The sequence below is a fragment of the Oncorhynchus keta genome, chromosome 27 (assembly GCF_023373465.1).
Source record: "Oncorhynchus keta strain PuntledgeMale-10-30-2019 chromosome 27, Oket_V2, whole genome shotgun sequence".
NCBI classification, from domain to species: Eukaryota; Metazoa; Chordata; class Actinopteri; order Salmoniformes; family Salmonidae; genus Oncorhynchus; species Oncorhynchus keta.
The window spans coordinates 7387111-7404222 of NC_068447.1; the positions used below are offsets into that span (position 1 = coordinate 7387111).

Sequence of the window (17112 nt, forward strand, 5' to 3'; positions counted from 1 at the left end):
GCCTGCCCTCCAGGACACCCAGAACAACAGGGGTTGCAGGAAGGCCAATAAGAGCACCATTGGGTGAGCACCGCCTGCCCTCCAGGACACCCAGAACAACAGGGGTTGCAGGAAGGCCAATAAGAGCACCATTGGGTGAGCACCGCCTGCCCTCCAGGACACCCAGAACAACAGGGGTTGCAGGAAGGCCAATAAGAGCACCATTGGGTGAGCACCGCCTGCCCTCCAGGACACCCAGAACAACAGGGGTTGCAGGAAGGCCAATAAGAGCACCATTGGGTGAGCACCGCCTGCCCTCCAGGAGACCCAGAACAACAGGGGTTGCAGGAAGGCCAATGAGAGCACCATTGGGTGAGCACCGCCTGCCCTCCAGGACACCCAGAACAACAGGGGTTGCAGGAAGGCCAATAAGAGCACCATTGGGTGAGCACCGCCTGCCCTCCAGGACACCCAGAACAACAGGGGTTGCAGGAAGGCCAATAAGAGCACCATTGGGTGAGCACCGCCTGCCCTCCAGGACACCCAGAACAACAGGGGTTGCAGGAAGGCCAATACGAGCATCATTGGGTGAGCACCGCCTGCCCTGCAGGACACCCAGAACAACAGGGGTTGCAGGAAGGCCAATACGAGCATCATTGGGTGAGCACCGCCTGCCCTCCAGGACACCCAGAACAACAGGGGTTGCAGGAAGGCCAATAAGAGAATCAGACATTTTTCCTGCCCCCACCCCAATGGTCATTTATCATGTTACAGTTGTAAACATGTACCGAGCTTTCGGAAAGTATTCAGACCCCTAGACTTTTCCCACATTTTGTTACGTTACAGCCTTATTCTAAAATGGATTAAATAAAAATCATCAATCTACACATAATACCCCATAATGACAAAGTTGTAAAAAATGCCAAACGTATTCACATAAGTGTTCAGACCCTTTGCTATGAGACTCGAAATGAATCTGTTGCATCCTGTTTCCATTGATCATCCTTGAGATGTTTCTACAACTTGGAGTCCACCTGTGGTAAATTCAATTGATTGGACATGATTTGGAAAGGTACACAACTGTCTATATAAGGTCCCACAGATGACAGTGCATGTCAGAGCAAAAACCAAGCCATGAGGTTGAAGGACTTGGCCATAGAGCGCCGAGATGAGATTGAGATGAGGCACAGATCTGGGGAAGGGTAACAAAAAAAAATGTCTGCAGCATTGAAGATCCAAGAACACAGTGGCCTCCATCATTCTTAAATGGAAGAAGTTTGGAACCACCAAGACTCTTCCTAGAGATGGCCGCCCAGCCAAACTGAGCAATTTGGGGAGAAGGACCTTGGTCAGGGAGGTGACCAAGAACCCAATGGTCATTCTGCCAGGAGAGGGAGATTGCTGTGGAAGGTTAACTGTCCTGGGGATGAGGGGGGGTATATCTGAAGCAGGGCTGTGGAGGGTTTACTGTCCCTGGGGCTGTGGAGGGGTATATCTGAAGCAGGGCTGTGGAGGGTTTACTGTCCCTGGGGCTGTGGAGGGGTATATCTGAAGCAGGGCTGTGGAGGGTTTACTGTCCCTGGGGCTGTGGAGGGTTTACTGTCCCTGGGGCTGTGGAGGGATTACTGTCAATGGGGCTGTGGAGGGTTTACTGTCAATGGGGCTGTGGAGGGCTTACTGTCCCTGGGGCTGTGGAGGGCTTACTGTCCCTGGGGCTGTGGAGGGCTTACTGTCCCTGGGGCTGTGGAGGGCTTACTGTCCCTGGGGCTGTGGAGGGCTTACTGTCCCTGGGGCTGTGGAGGGCTTACTGTCCCTGGGGCTGTGGAGGGCTTACTGTCCCTGGGGCTGTGGAGGGCTTACTGTCCCTGGGGCTGTGGAGGGCTTACTGTCCCTGGGGCTGTGGAGGGCTTACTGTCCCTGGGGCTGTGGAGGGCTTACTGTCCCTGGGGCTGTGGAGGGCTTACTGTCCCTGGGGCTGTGGAGGGCTTACTGTCCTGGGGCTGTGGAGGGCTTACTGTCCCTGGGGCTGTGGAGGGCTTACTGTCCCTGGGGCTGTGGAGGGCTTACTGTCCCTGGGGCTGTGGAGGGCTTACTGTCCCTGGGGCTGTGGAGGGCTTACTGTCCCTGGGGCTGTGGAGGGCTTACTGTCCCTGGGGCTGTGGAGGGTTTACTGTCAATTTAATGTTTTGTACACTGTATTGTTCAAGGTACACATTCCTGGTAGTAAACTCAGTGCAGACATGAAGACAAATGTAAATTATAGAAGAGACAGGACACATTTACCAGCCATTTCCCTTTAATTTACAGCTTTGTTTAATGTTGTGTCACAATAATGACACCTTAAAGTGAAATGTATCTATAAACAATACTGAATGAGACCTACCATTTGAAAGATAAATTATTTTTCTTTTTTTAGAGAGTAAAAAGGTTCTGCCTTCACAAAACCGAGGTAGAAGAAACCCAAGGTAATACAGAACATATCAGTACGTCATTTAAAAATGTATTTCAACAACAAGAGTTGAAAAATGTTTGTGACCAAAAAGGTATGACAAAAGTGAAAACAGGACTTTGCTGGCTTTTTCTTTTCTCCATACAAAAAAAAAAAAAAAACCCAACTTGTTAATTTAAAAACACATTACATTTTTACAAATCTTCTGGCACAAAGAAAGAAAAAAGAGGCACATTTCGAAACATGACATGAAAGTACTGTAGAATTGATCATGGCGTCACCCAGATGTCCGTAACTATTTCTGCTTCGTTTATTTTAAGTGTCAAATAACGAGCAACGCCCCCGCTGTAATAAGCCCCCGTTGTAATAAGCCCCCGCTGTAATAAGCCCCCGCTGTAATAAGCCCCCGTTGTAATAAGCCCCCGTTGTAATAAGCCCCCGTTGTAATAAGCCCCCGTTGTAATAAGCCCCCGCTGTAATAAGCCCCCGCTGTAATAAGCCCCCGTTGTAATAAGCCCCCGTTGTAATAAGCCCCCGTTGTAATAAGCCCCCGTTGTAATAAGCCCCCGTTGTAATAAGCCCCCGCTGTAATAAGCCCCCGCTGTAATAAGCCCCCGCTGTAATAAGCCCCCGCTGTAATAAGCCCCCGCTGTAATAAGCCCTCGTTGTAATAAGCCCTCGTTGTAATAAGCCCTTTTTTAAAATAAACATTCAACAAAAAAAACACTACAACTATCCACAAAGTAACAAAAAAGAAATAATCAGAGAGAGACTTTATAATAAATGTGATTGTTGCATTGGGTTAGTTATACCGTTAAGTAAAGAGTTAACTGCATGAAACAAAACTAGTTATGACTTAAACCCCCAACCCCCCCAAAATGTCTCCTTCCATATTTCCTGGATTCTGTTTTGTACCTATTTAAAGAACCTAAAATGCACAACTTCGAAAGCTTTTTGATTAATAAATGTGGCAATGCATGAACGAAACTGTGGTCCAGTTTACGGAAGACATTTCTAAGCAGCATTCGAACCAATTTACAAATCATCATCAAGTCAGAAATCACATAAGAGAGGAAAATCTTAACTTCCACAATGTCACATTGTCTCCTATTGGCATCGACGCATGACTGTGAGAATTTGAGTGGAGGTTAAGATTCGCCCCAAAAGATTGGTTAATTTATGGAGTGTGGCTGCATTGTGCAGGCAGTCTGGTACACGGCCGTTGAAAGCAGAGAACTGCCCAGTTAGGACGGCATGGGCCTGACCCCTGAACCCTCTTCTACGTCCGCAGGGGGGTTGGCTGACTTGTGGAAAGACGTTTCCTTGAAGATGAACCAGCAGTTCCCACCCCATAATATCAGATTGAGGAATCCAAAGATCTGCCGTCAGGGAGGGGCAACAAAATCATGTTTCTTAGTCAGGAAGAGTTACATTTTGTCCCCCATTGAAGATGTTTCTACTATGTCTCATTATGAACCTTTCCCGTTGTGAGATTTAAAGAGGGCACTACGAAAGAGGACTTCAAGTGAAGCAGGGTTCAATTCAATCAATTGAGGATTTTTGTATTTATTTTCTAAAGCAGTTTCCTTGAATTGAAGGTGCAGATTATAACCAACCTACCACAGAGGAGTTGAGTCGCCCCATGTGAGGCACTGCTCCTGGTGTGCACTTGTTTCTGACGTCCTTGCAGGTGGAGATGAAGCCTACCAGGTTAGAGGGGCTGGTAGCCCACTTCACGTCAGTCAGGCCTTTACCCCAGGCAGAGGAGGACACCAGCCACAGGAAGGTGAAGGCTGCGGTCACCAGCAGGTCCTGTTGGAAGGATGGTAAATACAAGCTGTACAATACATTCAGGTTCAGGATGAAAGTTGGAACTTTAAAAAAGAAACCCAACTAAACGGTACCGTCAGACCCCTTGATTTATTCCAAATGTTGTTGTGCTACAACCTGAATTCAACAGATCACACAATACCCCAGAATGACAAAGTGAAAACATGTTGTAGAAATGTGAGAAAAAAAAAAATGGAAACAAATGTTATTTACATAAGTAATTATTTTATTTCAGTTTACTAAATTGTTTTTTCATGATTCATTTTATAACCTACTGGCAATGCCCCCAAATCTGTTCTGTATGGTTCTGCCTGACAAAATGACTGAGGACTGGCCACTAGCCTACTATAAACAGCCTTGCTCTAGAGGTGGTTTTAATAGCTGTAACAAACACGCCTGTTATACATACACTACAGGATACAAGGGGCGGCAGGTAACCTAGTGGTTAAGAGCGTTGGACTAGTAACCAGCAGGTAGCCTAGTGGTTAGAGTGTTGGACTAGTAACCAGCAGGTAGCCTAGTGGTTAGAGCGTTGGACTAGTAACCAGCAGGTAGCCTAGTCTGGTCTGGTCTGCCTGTAGACGTGCTGGTAGCCCAGTTAACTCACCACAACGGGGCCGCGGCTGGTCTGCCTGTAGACGTGCTGGTAGCCCAGTTAACTCACCACAATGGGGCCGCGGCTGGTCTGCCTGTAGACGTGCTGGTAGCCCAGTTAACTCACCACAATGGGGCCGCGGCTGGTCTGCCTGTAGACGTGCTGGTAGCCCAGTTAACTCACCACAATGGGGCCGCGGCTGGTCTGCCTGTAGACGTGCTGGTAGCCCAGTTAACTCACCACAATGGGGCCGCGGCTGGTCTGCCTGTAGACGTGCTGGTAGCCCAGATAGATCACCAGGCTGGCGGTGCTGTAGAGGAAGGCAAACACCCCGATACAGACGAAGAACTCGGCTGAGGAGGAGTAGTCGCCGGTCAGATAGGTCTGGACAGTGCTGGAGTCGTTGTTACAGGAGGGGACAGTGTATGGGTGAGCCATGAGTCTGTAGGAGTACAGTGAGATAAGGTTGTGTTCACAAAGGACAAAAACACACACACACACACTTCTCAGGTCAGTCATAGTCAATGCATGTTTTTGTTTTACGTTGTGCTTACCTGGTGGTCCTTCTGTGGCTCAGTTGGTAGAGCATGGCGCTTGTAACGCCAGGGTAGTGGGTTCGTTTCCCGGGACCACCCATACGTAGAATGTATGCACACATGACTGTAAGTCGCTTTGGATAAAAGCGTCAGCTAAATGGCATATATTATTATTATTATTATTATTATTACCTGAATGGGTAGTTAAAGTCAGCAGTGATTTCTTGGCTTCTGCTTCCCTGGCACAGCACGTTGATGCTCGTAGAGCCGGCATAACCCGACGCTGTAGCGAAGGCAAATATGGAGAAGACCTGCAAGATAGACGAAAGCTCAAATGAGGACAGGACACAATCAAAATGAAAGAAGCAGTTGACACACGACGGGACATAAACTGGAAATAACTTTATGAAATGACGTTCTGTAGGTTTTTTGGACTGAACATGTGACTATGTCACCCCGTGGTAACTATAACACCAGTTTGTTTTACAGGTTTAAAGCAGTCTGAAGGCGTTGTGACACGAGTCGATAGGTCAGGTAACGGATCAGATAGAACTACTGACAGAATGTGGAGCAAGACTGGATCATGGGCCTTCGAGTCATCGTGGACGAGTCACACACATACAATACCAGAGTGACATTCTTCCTCACAGGAAGTGATTTTTATCACTTGAATATAGAATGAAAAAAAAAAACAGCCTTAGAGAAATCAACTGTGGTTGTAGAACTGTAGTGTTGGTCTGGGTTTGATCGCTATTATCTTTATTTTTAGAACACACTCAAGAACCTCCAGAAGCTAACCAGCTAGCTAGCTACAAGCTACTTAGTCATTGTTAGTTTTTTTTAACATGGATAACACTCGCCAGTCCAGCCGCCTGCCCCATCCACCGCTGCCCCCTGGACTCTGATCACTTGGCTACATAGCTGATGCATGCTGGACTGTCCATTAATCACGGTACTCCATTCTGCTTGTTTGTTTTATCTGTCGGCCCCGTTGCCTAGTCAATGCCATTTTACCTGCTGTTGTTATGCTAGCTGATTAGCTGTTGTCTCACCCACTGTTTTAGCTAGCTTTCCCAATTCAACACCTGTGATTACTGTATGCCTCGCTGTATGTCTCTCTCAAATGTCAATATGCCTTGTATACTGTTGCTCAGGTTAGTTATCATTGTTTTAGTTCACTATGGAGCCCACTATGGAGCCCCTAGTCCCACTCCTCATACCTCCTTTGTCCCACCTCCCACATATGCTGTGACCTCACCCATTACAACCAGCATGTCCAGAGATAAAACCTCTCTCATCATCACCCAGTGCCTGGGCTTACCTCCGCCATACCCGCACCCCACCATACCCCTGTCTGCGCATTATGCCCTGAATATATTCTACCATGCCCAGAAACCTGCTCCTCTTATTCTCTGTCCCCAACGCTCTAGGCCTACAATCTAAGCTAGATGCCCTCAATCTCACACAAATCATCAAGGAACCCACCAGGTACAACCCTAACTCTGTAAGCAATTGCACCTTCATAGACGTCATCCTGACCAACTGGCCCTCCAAATACACCTCCGCTGTCTTCAACCAGGATCTCAGCGACCACTGCCTCATTGCCTGTATCCGCTACGGTGCTGCAGTCAAAATTGCACCTCATAGACCACCCCTCATCCTCATTGCCTGTATCCGCTACGGTGCCGCAGTCAAACGACCACCCCTCATCACTGTCAAACGCTCCCTAAAACACTTCTGTGAGCAGGCCTTTCTAATCGACCTGGCCCGGGTATCCTGGAAGGACATTGACCTCATCCCGTCAGTTGAGGATGCCTGGTCATTCTTTAAGAGTAACTTCCTCACCATTTTAGATAAGCATGCTCCGTTCAAAAAATGCAGAACTAAGAACAGATAGAGCCCTTGGTTCACTCCAGACCTGACTGCCCTCGACCAGCACAAAAACATCCTGTGGCGGACTGCAATAGCATCGAACAGTCCCCGCGATATGCAACTGTTCAGGGAAGTCAGGAACCAATACACTCAGTCAGTCAGGAAAGCTAAGGCCAGCTTCTTCAGCCAGAAGTTTGCATCCTGTAGCTCCAACTCCAAAAAGTTCTGGGACACTGAAGTCCATGGAGAACAAGAGCACCTCCTCCCAGCTGCCCACTGCACTGAGGCTAGGGAACACGGTCACCACCGACAAATCCATGATTATCGAAAACTTCAACAAGCATTTCTCAACGGCTGGCCATGCCTTCCGCCTGGCTACTCCTACCTCGGCCAACAGCTCCGGCCCCCGCAGCTCCTCGCCCAAGCCTCTCCAGGTTCTCCTTTACCCAAATCCAGATAGCAGATGTTCTGAAAGAGCTGCAAAACCTGGACCCGTATAAATCAGCTGGGCTTGACAATCTGGACCCTCTATTTCTGAAACTATCCGCCGCCATTGTCGCAACCCCTATTACCAGCCTGTTCAACCTCTCATATCGTCTGAGATCCCCAAGGATTGGAAAGCTGCCGCAGTCATCCCCCTCTTCAAAGGGGGAGACACCCTGGACCCAAACTGTTACAGACCTATATCCATCCTGCCCTGCCTATCTAAGGTCTTCGAAAGCCAAGTCAACAAACAGGTCACTGACCATCTCGAATCCCACCGTATCTTCTCCGCTATGCAATCTGGTTTCCGAGCCGGTCACGGTGCACCTCAGCCACACTCAAGGTACTAAATGACATCATAACCGCCATCAATAAAAGACAGTACTGTGCAGCCGTCTTCATCGACCTCGCCAAGGCTTTCGACTCTGTCAATCACCATATTCTTATCGGCAGACTCAGTAGCCTCGGTTTATCGGATGACTGCCTTGCCTGGTTCACCAATTACTTTGCAGACAGAGTTCAGTGTGTCAAATCGGAGGGCATGTTGTCCGGTCCTCTGGCAGTCTCTATAGGGGTGCCACAGGGTTCAATTCTCAGGCCGACTCTTTTCTCTGTATATATCAATGATGTTGCTCTTGCTGCGGGCGATTCCCTGATCCACCTCTACGCAGACGACACCATTGTATACACTTTCGGCCCGTCATTGGACACTGTGCTATCTAACCTCCAATTGAGCTTCAATGCCATACAACACTCCTTCCGTGGCCTCCAACTGCTCTTAAACGCTAGTAAAACCAAATGCATGCTTTTCAACCGATCGCTGCCTGCACCCGCATGCCCGACTAGCATCACCACACTGGATGGTTCCGACCTTGAATATGTGGACACCTATAAGTACCTAGGTGTCTGGCTAGACTGCAAACTCTCCTTCCAGACCCGTATCAAACATCTCCAATCAAATCAAATCAAGAATCGGCTTTCTATTCCGCAACAAAGCCTTTCAACGCAAAGCCCCTCCTATCCTTCCTCACTTCGGCTCAAGCTTACCTCTAGTAAAACTGGATGCAGTTTATCCTTTACCGTTTTGTCATCCTCCCCACCACTGATCCTCCTGACTATCCTACTCAGGTCTCTACAAGGCCATTATCTCTCAGTTCACTGGTCACGATGGCAACACCCATCCGTAGCACGCGCTCCAGCAGGTGTATCTCATTGATCATCCCTAAAGCCAACACCTCATTCGGCCGCCTTTCGTTCCAGTACTCTGCTGCCTGTGACTGGAACGAATTGCAAAAATCGCTGAAGTTGGAGACTTTTATCTCCCTCACCAACTTCAAACATCAGCTAGCTGAGCAGCTAACCGATCGCTGCAGCTGTACATAATCTATTGGTAAATAGCCCACCCATTTTCACCTACCTCATCCCCACAGTTTTTATTTATTTACTTTTCTGCTCTTTTGCACACCAATATCTCTACCTGTACATGATCATCTGATCATTTATCACTCCAGTGTTAATCTGCAATATTGTAATTATTCGTTATTCACCTACCTCCTCATGCCTTTTGCACACATTGTATATAGACTCCCCTTTTTCTCTGTGTTACTGACTTGTTAATTGTTTACTGTGTACTCTGTTACACTGCTATGTTTATCTTGGCCAGGTCGCAGTTGCAAATGAGAACCTGTTCTCAACTAGCCTACCTGGTTAAATAAAGGTGAAATAAATAAAAAATAAACAAGGGTTAAATATGGTGGTTAGATTCATGTTTATTTAAACATTTATTTTTGCCCGCACCCAAAAAAAATCATTTGGTTTTATGTTCAGTTTAAAAGTTATTTTAGTTCGTTTTGGAGTCAAACATAGTTTCAGTACATTTTGTTTTTTCAAACAGATTTGTAAATGTTTTCTTCTCCATTTTTTGGGATTATTTGTTTTTCATTTGAGTTTTATAGGCTACTGGCAATGCCCCCAAATTAGTTCTGTATGGTTCTACCTGACAAAATGACTGAGGACTGGCCACTAGCCTACCATAAACAGCCTTGCTCTAGAGGTGGTTTTAATAGCTGTAACAAACACGCCTGTTATACATACACTACAGGATACAAGGGGCGGCAGGTAACCTAGTGGTTAGAGCGTTGGACTAGTAACCAGCAGGTAGCCTAGTGGTTAGAGCGTTGGACTAGTAACCAACAGGTAGCCTAGTGGTTAGAGCGTTGGACTAGTAACCAGCAGGTAGCCTAGTGGTTAGAGCGTTGGACTAGTAACCAGCAGGTAGCCTAGTGGTTAGAGCATTGGACTAGTAAACGGCTAACCTAGTGGTTAGAGCGTTGGACTAGTAACCAACAGGTAGCCTAGTGGTTAGAGCGTTGGACTAGTAACCAGCATAGCCTAGTGGTTAGAGCGTTGGACTAGTAACCAGCAGGTAGCCTAGTGGTTAGAGCGTTGGACTAGTAACCAACAGGTAGCCTAGTGGTTAAGCGTTGGACTAGTAACCAGCAGGTAGCCTAGTGGTTAGAGCGTTGGACTAGTAACTGGCAGGTAACCTAGTGGTTAGAGCGTTGGACTAGTAACCGGCAGGTAACCTAGTGGTTAGAGCGTTGGACTAGTAAAGCAGGTAACCTAGTGGTTAGAGGGTTGGACTAGTAACCGGCAGGTAGCCTAGTGGTTAGAGCGTTGGACTAGTAACCAGCAGGTAGCCTAGTGGTTAGAGCGTTGGACTAGTAACCAACAGGTAGCCTAGTGGTTAGAGCGTTGGACTAGTAACCAGCAGGTAGTCTAGTGGTTAGAGCGTTGGACTAGTAACCAACAGGTAGCCTAGTGGTTAGAGCGTTGGACTAGTAACCAGCAGGTAGCCTAGTGGTTAGAGCGTTGGACTAGTAACCAGCAGGTAGCCTAGTGGTTAGAGCGTTGGACTAGTAACCAACAGGTAGCCTAGTGGTTAGAGCGTTGGACTAGTAACCAGCAGGTAGCCTAGTGGTTAGAGCGTTGGACTAGTAACCGGCAGGTAACCTAGTGGTTAGAGCGTTGGACTAGTAACCGGCAGGTAACCTAGTGGTTAGAGCGTTGGACTAGTAACCGGCAGGTAACCTAGTGGTTAGAGCGTTGGACTAGTAACCAGCAGGTAACCTAGTGGTTAGAGCGTTGGACTAGTAACCGGCAGGTAGCCTAGTGGTTAGAGCGTTGGACTAGTAACCAGCAGGTAGCCTAGTGGTTAGAGCGTTGGACTAGTAACCGGCAGGTAACCTAGTGGTTAGAGCGTTGGACTAGTAACCGGCAGGTAACCTAGTGGTTAGAGCGTTGGACTAGTAACCAGCAGGTAACCTAGTGGTTAGAGCGTTGGACTAGTAACCAGCAGGTAACCTAGTGGTTAGAGCGTTGGACTAGTAACCAGCAGGTAACCTTGGTTAGAGCGTTGGACTAGTAACCGGCAGGTAACCTGTGGTTAGAGCGTTGGACTAGTAACCGGCAGGTAACCTAGTGGTTAGAGCGTTGGACTAGTAACCGGCAGGTAGCCTAGTGGTTAGAGCGTTGGACTAGTAACCGGCAGGTAACCTAAAGAGCGTTGGACTAGTAACCAGCAGGTAGCCTAGTGGTTAGAGCGTTGGACTAGTAACCAGCATAGCCTAGTGGTTAGAGCGTTGGACTAGTAACCGGCAGGTAACCTAGTGGTTAGAGCGTTGGACTAGTAACCAACAGGTAGCCTAGTGGTTAGAGGGTTGGACTAGTAACCAGCAGGTAACCTAGTGGTTAGAGCGTTGGACTAGTAACCTGCAAACCTAGTGGTTAGAGCGTTGGACTAGTAACCTGCAGGTAGCCTGTGGTTAGAGCGTTGGACTAGTAACCAGCAGGTAACCTAGTGGTTAGAGCGTTGGACTAGTAACCAGCAGGTAGCCTAGTGGTTAGAGCGTTGGACTAGTAACCAGCAGGTAACCTAGTGGTTAGAGCGTTGGACTAGTAACCGGCAGGTAACCTAGTGGTTAGAGCGTTGGACTAGTAACCAGCAGGTAGCCTAGTGGTTAGAGCGTTGGACTAGTAACCAGCAGGTAACCTAGTGGTTAGAGCGTTGGACTAGTAACCAGCAGGTAGCCTAGTGGTTAGAGCGTTGGACTAGTAACCAGCAGGTAACCTAGTGGTTAGAGCGTTGGACTAGTAACCGGCAGGTAACCTAGTGGTTAGAGCGTTGGACTAGTAACCGGCAGGTAACCTAGTGTTTAGAGCGTTGGACTAGTAACCAGCAGGTAGCCTAGTGGTTAGAGCGTTGGACTAGTAACCAGCAGGTAGCCTAGTGGTTAGAGCGTTGGACTAGTAACCAGCAGGTAGCCTAGTGGTTAGAGCGTTGGACTAGTAACCAGCAGGTAGCCTAGTGGTTAGAGCGTTGGACTAGTAACCAGCAGGTAGCCTAGTGGTTAGAGCTTTGGGTCAGTAACCAGCAGGTAACCTAGTGGTTAGAGCGTTGGGTCAGTAACCAGCAGGTAGCCTAGTGGTTAGAGCATTGGGTCAGTAACCAGCAGGTAGCCTAGTGGTTAGAGCGTTGGACTAGTAACCAGCAGGTAGCCTAGTGGTTAGAGCGTTGGACTAGAAACCTGCAGGTAACCTAGTGGTTAGAGCGTTAGACTAGTAACCTGCAGGTAGCCTAGTGGTTAGAGCGTTGGACTAGTAACCGGCAGGTAACCTAGTGGTTAGAGCTTTGGACTAGTAACCAGCAGGTAGCCTAGTGGTTAGAGCGTTGGACTAGTAACCGGCAGGTAACCTAGTGTTTAGAGTGTTGGACTAGTAACCGGCAGGTAGCCTAGTGGTTAGAGCGTTGGACTAGTAACCAGCAGGTAGCCTAGTGGTTAGAGCGTTGGACTAGTAACCAGCAGGTAGCCTTGTGGTCAGAGAGTTGGACTCAGATCCAATCCCCGAGCTGACAAGGCAAAAAATTAATAATAGCGTTTCAAAAGTTACTCGCTCTGAGACTTGGAGTAGTTATTCCCCTTGCTCTGCATGGGTAACGCTGCCTCGAGGGTGGCTGTTGTCGATGTGTTCCTGGTTCGAGCGAGGAGAGGGACGGAAGCTATACTGTTACACTGGCAATACTGTAGTGCCTATAAGAACATCCAATAGTCAAAGGTTAATGAAATACAAATGGTATAGAGAGAAATAGTCCTATAATTCCTATAATAACTACAACCTCAAACTTATTACCTGGGAATATTGAATACTCATGTTAAAAGGAACCACCAGCTTTGGCAGGGTAGCCTAGTGGTTAGAGCATTGGACTAGTAACCGGAAGGTAACCTAGTGGTTAGAGTGTTGGACTAGTAACCGGCAGGTAGCCTAGTGGTTAGAGCGTTGGACTAGTAACCAGCAGGTAGCCTAGTGGTTAGAGCATTGGACTAGTAACCGGAAGGTTGCGAGTTCAAACCCTGACAAGGTACAAATCTGTCATTCTGCCCCTGAACAGGCAGTTAACCCACTGTTCCCAGGCCGTCATTGAAAATAAGAATGTGTTCTTAACTGACTTGCCTGGTTAAATAAAGGTAAAATAAATAAATATGTGCTCATGTTCTGAGCAAGGAACTTAAACGTTAGCTTTCTTACATGGCACATATTGCACTTTTACTTTCTTCTCCAACACTTTGTTGTTGCATTATTTAAACCAAACTGAACATGTTTCATTATTTATTTGAGACTAAATAGATTTGATTTATGTATTATATTAAGTTAAAATAAGTGTTCATTCAGTATTGCTGTAATTGTCATTATTACAAATAAATAAATAAAAATAGTCTGATTAAATCGGTATCTGCTTTTTTTTGATCCTCCAATAATTGGTATCGGTGTTGAAAAATCATTAAATCGGTCGACCTCTAACTGGTAGTATTTCATTAACATGACCAGTCAGATGAAAACGAGAATCTAAAGAGGTCTATAGTCTTCTGTAACTGCACAATGTGTTCCGTGTCACAACTCAGGCAGGCAGTCATACATAACATGCTTCGCAAACTACAACGTAACAATCTCATAATTGCAACCATGTTTAATGTTCATATGACTAACAACGAAGTTCTTACAATATAGGTTCAGGACGCCTAAATGATTACATTGTACTTACATGATGAATAGGTGAACTCTTACCATACCACCACTATGGGCATGATCTGTACAGTGACAAGGTAGTTTCAATCAATTAGAAACCCATTCTTCTATACTAAGACCAGTGAAATGTAGGTTCAACTGACTAACAGAGTGAAGAGCAGAAACAAACAGGTCGCAGCAATGAAGAACGCGAAGGGGTGGGGGTGATTTTCCCGCACAACACCAGCAGCAACATGGTTTAAAAAGTCCCTGGTTGCATAGGCCTAAATGATTTAGCTAAATAAAAACATATATTTGATACATTGAATTCCTCCCCATCCTAGGCTACATAATAACTAAGCGATATGCGACTCATCGATGCAACGTTACTTCACATCAACAGCGTTGAGCCTAATCGAGGCTATTCTTTGGTTAAACCGAAAGCCTTATTTGTTTTTTTGAATTAAAAACATCATATTATGTGACGTAAAAGCGCCAGTCCGTCCACGTCTCGCCGCTCAACTCCGTCGGTGTAGAGTACATCTCCGGGTTGAGCTCTACTTGGTTACCGACATAATATCCTAATATGTAAATAAGAACAAAAAAACTCACTTACCCATTCGAGCACTCTAATAAATGCCAAGGGCTCTTTCAAGGGCCCCAGGTCAAGAGCAAATCCTGAAGTCAGAATGTTCTTTTGATATTCAGGGGCGAAGAGGTAAACAACGTTTTTATTAACAAGGTGTTCGTTAGAGCTTCCGCATTCAACCACCACATGCATTGATTACCACGCAATATGTTTGCGGAATAGAAGTAGGTTGAACATTATATTTAGAAAACACATAAAAACCTGGGTTATCCCGTCCATCGTACCACTATCCAAGTTTATTTCTCGGACAGTATTACACACTTACACAATTACAAAATAACTTTCGAAATTTATGTCAAACTTTTTTGGTGTGTGTGTGTGAAAAGCGCTGCACACGTGATCACCGACGTTCTTAAAGTAACACGTTGTGAATAGATAGTCCACCTTTCCGTCTTCAACTTCGTCTTCTTCTATGATATCATGGCGGTCCGCAAACAATCGTTTTTAGTGCATACCGCCACCTACTGTGTGGAAGGTTCGATCAATCGCGATCTACCCGATTCTGTATTACCATGGAAATACAACTGGAAACCAAATAAATCCCTGACTTCTGCCACACCCCTCTCCACAACCCCAGTAAACTGTATCTAAACCATGCTGAAACACTCCTCCCAGCATGTCAACAACCATTTCAACAATAACACATGTTTCCCCCAATATATGTTTTGCCATCTCCACAATAACCTTCAACCTGGCAATTCTGCTTTCCACAACCCAAGTCGTATCAACAAACAAAAGAGGAATCGTCACATGCAAACAAGCACACATACAAACTATTTATATTTGCCAGGAATCCTGAACAAACAAATCATATTCATTAATAATACAAGTTTTAATTGCCTTTTTGTTTTTCATTTTAGTTCAAGTAAAGTGCCATATTGTACCCAAGTCATATTGACAGCCTTACTAATAAAAGCTATGAAGTCAACTTTATTCATTATCAAAAGTGTCCTTTGACACCACACATTCATGAACAAGATTTCTGAACAGTCCTAGAAACCATGACAGGACCATCAGAAGCATCAGTCTGACAGTAGGTCTACTTACTACAGATACATCCATGTCAGCTCCATCAGTCTGACAGTAGGTCCACTTACTACAGATACATCCATGTCAGCTCCATCAGTCTGACAGCAGGTCCACTTACTACAGGTACATCCATGTCAGCTCCATCAGTCTGACAGTAGGTCCACTTACTACAGATACATCCATGTCAGCTCCATCAGTCTGACAGCAGGTCTACTTACTACAGGTACATCCATGTCAGCTCCATCAGTCTGACAGCAGGTCTACTTACTACAGGTACATCCATGTCAGCTCCATCAGTCTGACAGCAGGTCCACTTACTACAGGTACATCCATCTCAGCTCCATCAGTAGGTCCACTTACTACAGGTTCATCCATGTCAGCTCCATCAGTCTGTCAGTAGGTCCACTTACTACAGATACATCCATGTCAGCTCCATCAGTCTGTCAGTAGGTCCACTTACTACAGGTACATCCATGTCAGCTCCATCAGTCTGTCAGTAGGTCCACTTACTACAGGTTCATCCATGTCAGCTCCATCAGTCTGTCAGTAGGTCCACTTACTACAGGTTCATCCATGTCAGCTCCATCAGTCTGTCAGTAGGTCCACTTACTACAGGTACATCCATGTCAGCTCCATCAGTCTGTCAGTAGGTCCACTTACTACAGGTTCATCCATGTCAGCTCCATCAGTCTGTCAGTAGGTCCACTTACTACAGGTTCATCCATGTCAGCTCCATCAGTCTGTCAGTAGGTCCACTTACTACAGGTTCATCCATGTCAGCTCCATCAGTCTGACAGTAGGTCCACTTACTACAGATACATCCATGTCAGCTCCATCAGTCTGACAGTAGGTCCACTTACTACAGGTACATCCATCTCAGCTCCATCAGTAGGTCCACTTACTACAGGTACATCCATGTCAGCTCCATCAGTCTGTCAGTAGGTCCACTTACTACAGGTTCATCCATGTCAGCTCCATCAGTCTGTCAGTAGGTCCACTTACTACAGGTTCATCCATGTCAGCTCCATCAGTCTGTCAGTAGGTCCACTTACTACAGGTTCATCCATGTCAGCTCCATCAGTCTGACAGTAGGTCCACTTACTACAGGTACATCCATGTCAGCTCCATCAGTCTGACAGTAGGTCCACTTACTACAGGTACATCCATGTCAGCTCCATCAGTAGGTCCACTTACTACAGGTACATCCATCTCAGCTCCATCAGTCTGACAGTAGGTCCACTTACTACAGGTACATCCATGTCAGCTCCATCAGTAGGTCCACTTACTACAGGTACATCCATCTCAGCTCCATCAGTAGGTCCACTTACTACAGGTACATCCATCTCAGCTCCATCGGTCTGCACTGTAGTTCTACTGATCTGTTTTATGTCCTCTGAGTATGATACATCATGACTGATCCTTTATCTCTGATCCTCTCTAGCCTCTCTCTGTACCTGTCAACCACCCAATGCTGCACTGTGTTCTCCCCCCTCAACTACAGCACTTAACCTTCACATTGCTTCCACATTCACCATAATCATGTTCTCCTCCACACTTGGCACATCTTTTCTTTCCTTTCCACTGAGCAGCTAGTTAATACACCATACTGCATATGAATTTTTTTTTA

At 46.5% G+C, this 17112-nt stretch overlaps 1 protein-coding gene and 1 long non-coding RNA gene across 38 annotated transcripts; one reads left to right on the top strand and one right to left on the bottom strand.

Moving 5' to 3' along the window:
* Window positions 1-2257: 2257 nt before the first annotated feature.
* On the bottom strand, window positions 2258-14844 carry LOC118373564 (synaptophysin-like protein 2). Its single transcript, XM_035759736.2, has 6 exons — window positions 14658-14844; window positions 14424-14501; window positions 5582-5700; window positions 5094-5295; window positions 4049-4240; window positions 2258-3807 (listed from the first exon to the last, which is right to left on the bottom strand). Exons 1-6 carry the CDS (start codon window positions 14673-14675, stop codon window positions 3673-3675), a joined length of 744 nt encoding a protein of 247 aa, XP_035615629.1. The 5' UTR covers window positions 14676-14844; the 3' UTR covers window positions 2258-3672.
* On the top strand, window positions 4727-14129 carry LOC127912402 (uncharacterized). Of its 37 annotated transcripts, XR_008082298.1 has the most exons (7): window positions 4727-4809; window positions 10557-10634; window positions 10674-10751; window positions 10869-11141; window positions 11596-12141; window positions 12259-12983; window positions 13101-14129. It is a non-coding gene; the product is annotated as an uncharacterized LOC127912402 (long non-coding RNA). The 37 variants fall into 37 exon arrangements; XR_008082301.1 differs by lacking the exons at window positions 4727-4809; window positions 10557-10634 and adding an exon at window positions 9842-9979 and having other exon boundaries at window positions 10674-11141; window positions 11596-11868; window positions 11947-12141; XR_008082292.1 differs by lacking the exons at window positions 4727-4809; window positions 10557-10634 and adding an exon at window positions 9842-9979 and having other exon boundaries at window positions 10674-11141; window positions 11596-11829; window positions 11869-12141.
* Window positions 14845-17112: the final 2268 nt, after the last annotated feature.

Excerpts from the sequence above, each read along its gene's own strand:
- LOC118373564 (XM_035759736.2), bottom strand. Across the intron at positions 5,296-5,581 it reads GACTTTAACTACCCATTCAG|ACTCATGGCTCACCCATACA; the intron begins GTAATAATAATA and ends GTACTCCTACAG. Across the intron at positions 4,241-5,093 it reads CCAGCCGCGGCCCCATTGTG|GACCTGCTGGTGACCGCAGC; the intron begins GTGAGTTAACTG and ends TCCTTCCAACAG.